A 7,355-nucleotide genomic window follows, 5' to 3' on the forward strand; every position below is an offset into this window, starting at 1 on the left:
CGCCCCCTCTCCTCCTCAATATAATTTAAAGCTACAGACACTCATTGTGGGACTGGCTTTATTAGCTGTTATTCTGCACCAAGGCTGAATTTCGGGAAAAAGACTTTGGATACAATATTAGGGGACCACTAAGGTCTATATAAAAGCATCCAAAAAGCAGCATGTCATGGAACCTTTAAATATGACTAAAACAACATTAAAAAAAAATCAAAATCTTTACCTCCAAACAAGGCGTGATTAATGCTTCACATTAAGTGGGCATTTCACAAAAGAATGTCCCTAATGAGGTTGGTTGTCAGTAAAGTATTTTTCTTTCATCAGTGCCTTTAATTAAACACTGCAACACAAAGAGACACACAGATATTAATCACTCTGGTTTAAGCTGCTTTTCAATTCAGCAGCCATTAAAAGATGCACTGCTTGACTGGGTTCAGCGTCAGCTGAGGCTGAATGGAAATGTGTGACTGTGAACTCAGGAGACCTTTGAATAAAATAAAAACACGTCTCTTGAGAGTTCAGACGTGATTTCAAGTGCAACATATGCAAAAGGAAAAACATATAGGCTGCTCAAACAAATTTTTCGTTTTGTGTTTCTGAGAATACTTGGCAAATCATATGCTTTTGGAATTCTTTGACTTGAAGATGTGCATAATTTCTCTCCATTGATATTCAGCCACCCTGGAGCGAGACGGCTGGAGATGTCTGCTCTGTGGAATAATGGGAGCGGGTGGGTGTGGCAGAGGGCTAACCTCACACAATGTCTCCATCTAGTGACGATAGGAAACTTAACATAACAACAACAGCGCAATCATGGTCATGTTGTTTTAAAAAAGTATTTCTCAAATCAGTCATAACATGGTTAGACTTTTTATTTTTTAAATCTTGTATTGTCTAATGGTGTTTTATAGGCTGAACAATTTATACTTTCCACTGGGATAATGCAACCCTTGAAATGCCAATATCTACTGACTTTTCCTGAAATACACACATTACAGTGTGGTTTATTTTAGCCCATAGAAAAAGAACAAATACTTACATTTCAATACAAAATATTTCTCTTGGTTTGAGTTATTACTACCTAAGACTTTTTGTCCTTACCATGCAATGTTCATGAAAGATTGGTATTGTAATAGTACACTGAAGAATATTTCTACATTGGGTATCAGGATTCCAATTAAAGCCTAAACAAACCAGTACTCTCTAACAAAGCCTTTGGACAGACACTGAGAAAAGGCAAACTAAGACTAAAGCATGAGCATAATGGTCCTGTTGTATTTACACTGGTTTCTGCCTGACAGATCTCAGGTAGTCTTGGAGACAACAGACCACTCAAAAGAAAGTGGAAGAATACATTCATAAGAGAGTGGCAGCTGCTTTGGAGTTTAAAGAAAGTTGCTGGAAAATACTGTGCTCTAGCACAGTGGTTCCAATTATTTTTTGGGCTTATGACAGCTTTAACAAAGATGTCTATTTGTGAGGTTCATATGTCTCTTAGATGTTAGCAGTCTTCCCCAATCAAAAACTTCTCACATTGATCAATTTGAAGACTTGTTAGAGACATTAAATGACAGAACTATGACATTTCACCACCAGGAACATCTGCCATTGAAATACTACTGTTACTATTACTGTCAAATTTTCAAAAAGTAACTGTACTAACGTTACCCTTCTAATTTTCCTTGCATTGCTCATGTCGTGATATAACATTTTCTCTTGAAACAAATGAACCCATGTCTATGCGTTGCAAATAATTCCATCTGCAAGTTGATTTATTCCACAGATCAAATACGATTCATTACAGTTCATCAGAAAGTTGTCCATGCAACAACTCCCTCATCACACTCTGTTATTATATCACTCTAAGAAATACATACACACAATGACAGACTCATCTCAGTGGTCATATATTATCAATATTATTACTCACAAAATATAAAACTAGCATCTGTCTTTGACATCAATACATAGTGGCTGCAATGTTACTTCTCTTGCACAAAATGTTTGGATGTTTATATACATAAAGTAGTTAGTATGCAGTGCATAGTCTCCATACATGTATCTCGTTATGATATTGTATAATAAATATAGTCTGCCTTTTAGGACTACCTATGATCCAGACACATGTGCTGGCAAAGAAAAGACTTAAACTCAGTCAAGACAGAATAAATTAAACCTTAAGGAGTGTGTTAATCAAATGATAAAACATGAACTCCTCGAAGGGCTCCTGTGCGTGTGTGTATGGGCACTCATGTCTGTAAATGTGATTATGTCATTAACAGAAAAAGACGCCTCATAGACCCTGAGATAGCTGTCTGTCCCCAACAATGTACTCGTAGAGTAACAAACGGAAGAAATGTTGCTCCTACAGTAGCTGTCAGTCAGTAACGGCTTTGCTAAAACATCTCAAGCAGGAAAGAGCTGAAGCCTGCTACTTCCATGAAACACTGCCAACATAAATAAATGACAACTGTGTAATAAAATCATGGTAAAGTTATATTGCTCATGGAAATCATAAATTCGGAAGTTGTAATCATGACTGCTGCAACTTCTTGTGGAGTTAAACATAACTCTAGCAGGTGCTGCAAAATCAAAAACAACACCCATGAGCACATACTTACTATTATCCAATAGGAGGTGAAAACCTGTCAGATGACATAATGTTCTCTGATCCATTGTCTCAAAAACTTGTGCCCCTTTATCTGTTTTACTTGTCATACTTACCATCTGAAACCAGTTATGAGGGTTTAAGATGCTGGTTACGTAGAAGCAATTTTGGAAGTAGAGCAGCAGTGCATGACAGTGGGTTTTTTAAAAGGTCCCATGACATGATACTCTTTGGATTTGCTTTTATATAGACCTTAGTGGTCCCCTAATACCATATCTGAAGTCTCGTTCCCAATATTCACCCTTGGTGCAGAATTACAGCCAATAGAGCCAGTCCCACAATGAGCTTTCCTTAGTATGTGCCCTTTCTGAGTCTGTAGCTTTTGAGGAGGAAGGGGGAGGGGTCACGCTCTCGTGGGTGGGCCAAATTCTCTGGGCGGGCTAAGCAGAGAAAGGGGAGGTAACCTCCAGATCGGCCCATCTGAGCTTTCATTTTCTCAAAAGGCAGAGCAGGATAGCCGGGGCTCGGTTTACACCTATCGCCATTTCTAGCCACTGGGGGACCATAGGCAGGCTGGGGGAACGCATATTAACGTTAAAAAAAAAAGTCATGCCATGGGACCTTTAAAACTCTATTTCATACAGCTATAAGTTGGTTCCCCTGTGGAGTAGGTGGGTCGGATCTTAGCTGATGTGTGTGCTTCAGCATCAGTTCCGTTTTAAAAGAAACAACCCACTTTATATTTCCTCCACTGCACCACCTCCTCCACCGTTTGGTTTCTGTATATTGGAGTTAGAGGTCTATGTCACGACGCGTTTCACACCATGACGGCCATCAGAAAGCTATGACGCAAATGTCTTCCACTTTGTGCTTCACACCTCTTCATTAATCAGCCTGCTATCGGGCTCAGTTCAGGTTGAGGCAGCCTGACAACTGCTTCAGCAAGCAGTGACACAGACTTCACATTATCTGTACAAATTCTCCATCATTAACTGTCCTTCATTTTCTATCCATTTTGTTTGTTGTTACTCCTGTTTTTTTCTGTCTCTGTGCTCATTCACCTCTGTTAATTCTCACTGAACTGTCTCTCAGTGTTGCAAGAGGAAGTTGGTTGCCATGTTGATGTCGTTGTTTGAAGCTCTGAGGGCCTCGAGGGCATCAATCCTAGAAAAGCCCATTTCCACCAACAGTGCAACCTGAGGGACAAAAAAAATACATCAGCTAAGACAGAAGCAGCAGACAAATCATCACTCGGGACTATGTTTTTACAAGGGTGCCCTGCACAAACTAAGTTTTAGGAGGGCATGATAATCAAGTTTTGTTGAACAAGTGATACTGTAGCATTCTGTCAGTCTATGAAGATTTTGAGTCATCCAGGTCCCAAAAATGTGAAATATTATATAGAAATTATACAAACAAATACTACTAGTGAAAAACGCATTGAAAATAACAGGTTCAGAGAGGTGAACACCAACCTGCTCCTCTGCAACAGGAGAGTTGTCCAATAGAGGGGAGTGTGTGGATGGCTGTGGCTGAGCCTGGGGGCGGGCCTGCATGGGGGGTCGGTTTTGTCCTCTTTGTCTGAGGGAAGGGAAATACCTGGTCCACTGTAACAACCCAGACCACACACACACACACACACACACACACACCTTGTTGTAATATTTATCTATTGTAAACTGTAATTACTGATGCCTGCGGTGATTAAGTTCTGACATTGTGTGTGTGTGTGTGTGTCCCTCTACCCGGGGCTGTTGTCTAGTGTTCCTCGTGGACTCATTGTATTGGGCCAGCAGCAGCTGCTGATCGAGTATGTCCATCCTTTGCTGCCTCTGGATGTCCAAAGTGGCTCCCATCCCCAGGGGCGTCTCACTACTCGGTTGGGAGCCTTGATGACCACAGATTAATAAGAGGCAGACAAAAAAAAAGTATTGGGATTAACGCGTTAATGCTGACAGCCCTACTTTAATCCTAATTCTAAATTGAGCCAACATTAGTTTTACATTTCCTCAAGTTTTCTTTTGTATCATTAAGGATAATTAATAAATATGTAAGACAATTGAGAATACGTTAATGTTGTAAGTCCTTCTGCATCATAGCACTGCACAGAGAGGGACAACAACTCCATGCCAGGCCTTGTAACACTGGTCACTATGCAAAAGGATTTGCACTGGATGTACTGTATGTGATTATTAATGACTGGACTCACTTGAGAAGACTGGCTCAAGAGTATAACGCCCAATGCAAGACACCCAGGCAGGTACAAAGAGGACCTTCTGCAACCAGAGAACATTGGAGTGGTAGAGTCCGCCTGAGATCTGAAAAACACATTAATAAAAAAAAGGTATATCATATTACAGTCCCAAGCCAAACCTATATTAAGCAATATTACAATGACTTAATTTACTTGAAATACGTGAAATGATAGCTTACAACCTACAGCAAATTAACACCAAAACCAGTACAATTCCAGGGTACACAGTAGTAACAAGAAGAATTTGGCTACTCACCAGTCCACTGAGTGCAAGGAGCCACATGAAGTGACCGGAGGTCAACAGCTGCACAACAGAAGGAGGAAAAAGACAGAAACAATTTAGATCACACTAGTTGGAAAGCGGGTGTTTCCAAGAATTCATGAACAGTAAAAGAGAAAGAAAAATGGATACATACATCCCCACACTAGTAGAACATGGGCTTACCTGCAAGCCTACTATGTAGACCAGAGACTTGTTGGTGATGTCGATGTGGCCCAGAACCTGGGTGACCGGCATCCTGGGGATCAACCGGTAGAAAGGCACAAATAGAGAGAAGACTGGAGCGAGCCTGTGAGAGAGGAAAGGGAAAAGTAAAGGATGGAGAAGACAGAAAATGAGACAGACAGAATTTAAACAAAAATATCTGCATTTCAAACTTGAATTTTAAACGCGACAATTGTAATGTATTATGTGTGGCTTAATAATAACTGAGTATTGAACTGTTCACCAGACACTGGCATAATATATATATATATATACATATTGAGCAGTCCTAGTAATATTTCAGGAATGCCAGGAAAGACAATGTTAGGCTTTTGGAACTAGTTACTTTCTCTTAATAACAATAATTTATTGTTTCACTGAGTTTGTCAAGCCATTTTTATTTCCCTGTTTTGTGGAGGTGGAGGCAGCTGTCACAGTCCACCACCATCTAAATACCGTATACCCAAATATAGTGCAGGCAGGGGATTAGGAAATGAAAATTAGGGATACTGCCCAAGGCTTACATAGTTATAAATGTTGGAAAATGAAGATTTTTCACTTTAGTGACACAGGATTTGAACATTGCTTTCACACAACATTAACCTAACTACCAGACAAATTATGTTTTGATTGTAGGATCCTCAGTGTTCATAAAAGTGATTAAAAAAAAGCTTTTTGAACACACAGCACGTGCATTAGTGAAGCGTATCATGTACTGTGGCTACTAAAGTGACCAAGCTACTCACAGTCCCGCAGGCAGTTCCTCCACCTCATAGTCAAAGAGAAACTGGAAAGCCTGGGCCAGCAGGAAGTCCATCAGCGCAGAGAGACACCAAGTGCCCAAAAGGAAGGACTAAAATTAAGAAGAGCACCATATATGATTAGAACAATACTAGAAAGCAAAACTCTTGTCCCAGTGTTCAAACGTTTCCACAAACACAAAGTCATTGTAAAATGTTTGTTACACAGCAAGTTAGTGAGGAAGTCAATGTCCTCTTCCCTAAAAGACAATCCAGAGGTAAATGTAACTGGACTGTTCTTATATAGCGCTTTTCTAGTCTTAACAACTAATCAAAGTGCTTTTACATAGTACGGGAACCATTCACCATACACACACATTCATACACTGTGGCCGAGGCTGCCATACAGGTGCCACCTGCTCATCAGATAAACACTCACACACATTTACACTCCGATGGCACGGCAACTCTGGGTTCAGTGTCTTGCCCAAGGACACTTTGACGTGAAGCTAATATTGATTCTGATTGATGATGGTATTTGAATATAGACCTGTTAGAAAAGATCTTAAAATGTTGCTTTTGTTTATGAAAGTAACTGGTGTGTGAAATGGCAATTCATCACATTAATTCCATCCATTCTAGATTTTGGAAGAATCTAGTTCAGCTACGAATATCAGCAAGTTCTATGTATTCCTCTATCAATGGCTTTTGGTACTTACGGCAAACTTCCTGGTGCCAAACCTCCTCTCAAAGACTCGAAAGTTGTAAATGAGCAGGCTGCTACAGAAGGAGTCCTTGATGTCTAGACACACCAGCCTGCCACACAACAACCTCCAGACCTACACAAGCGAGAAGGAGAGCACATTTTTACACACAATCAAATACTGTACAGGGGAAGATGGATGACATTGTGTAATGATGCCTTTTCTGTATATACAGTATATCGGACCCACCATAAAGCACTACGTTTCTTTTCTTCTTTTTTTTAACTGTGTGACAAAATAATATGAAGTCAAGTAGCTTTTTTCAGAGCTTTCAACTGCATCGCATGGTTTTCATCGGCGAATGGAAGTGGCTCAACAGGTGGTTGTGTATGGCGGTAAGTGCTATCCCTGTCTTTGTTATCAGATTATGGGTTTGATCTTTCTCCAGCCACACACTGTCTTATGGTCCAAGACCTTTAACTCCTTCCCCAAACGATGCCGCCACCAGTATTGGTCATCTCACAAACAGCTGATGTCAGTTTCTTGTGTTCCTTCAGCCTCTTATTCA

General features: G+C 40.3%; 1 protein-coding gene across 2 annotated transcripts in view; it reads right to left on the reverse strand.

Annotated features, from left to right (window-relative positions):
- Positions 1-3,244: 3,244 nt before the first annotated feature.
- ubac2 (UBA domain containing 2) overlaps positions 3,245-7,355 on the reverse strand; it is a 5,210-nt gene continuing 1,099 nt past the window's right edge. Inside the window, exons 3-10 of one of the 2 annotated variants that reach the window (XM_032541650.1) lie at positions 6,803-6,922; positions 6,090-6,196; positions 5,305-5,428; positions 5,116-5,163; positions 4,815-4,923; positions 4,353-4,493; positions 4,081-4,229; positions 3,245-3,801 (exon numbers count right to left, since the gene is read on the reverse strand). In XM_032541650.1, the coding sequence (XP_032397541.1) occupies positions 3,694-3,801; positions 4,081-4,229; positions 4,353-4,493; positions 4,815-4,923; positions 5,116-5,163; positions 5,305-5,428; positions 6,090-6,196; positions 6,803-6,922 (906 nt within the window). In that variant the 3' untranslated portion in view covers positions 3,245-3,693. Of the gene's footprint in view, positions 3,802-4,080; positions 4,230-4,350; positions 4,494-4,814; positions 4,924-5,115; positions 5,164-5,304; positions 5,429-6,089; positions 6,197-6,802; positions 6,923-7,355 lie in introns of both variants that reach the window. The other variant, XM_032541651.1, reaches the window with a different exon arrangement.

The sequence above is a fragment of the Etheostoma spectabile genome, chromosome 17, assembly GCF_008692095.1.
Source record: "Etheostoma spectabile isolate EspeVRDwgs_2016 chromosome 17, UIUC_Espe_1.0, whole genome shotgun sequence".
Taxonomy (NCBI): Eukaryota; Metazoa; Chordata; class Actinopteri; order Perciformes; family Percidae; genus Etheostoma; species Etheostoma spectabile.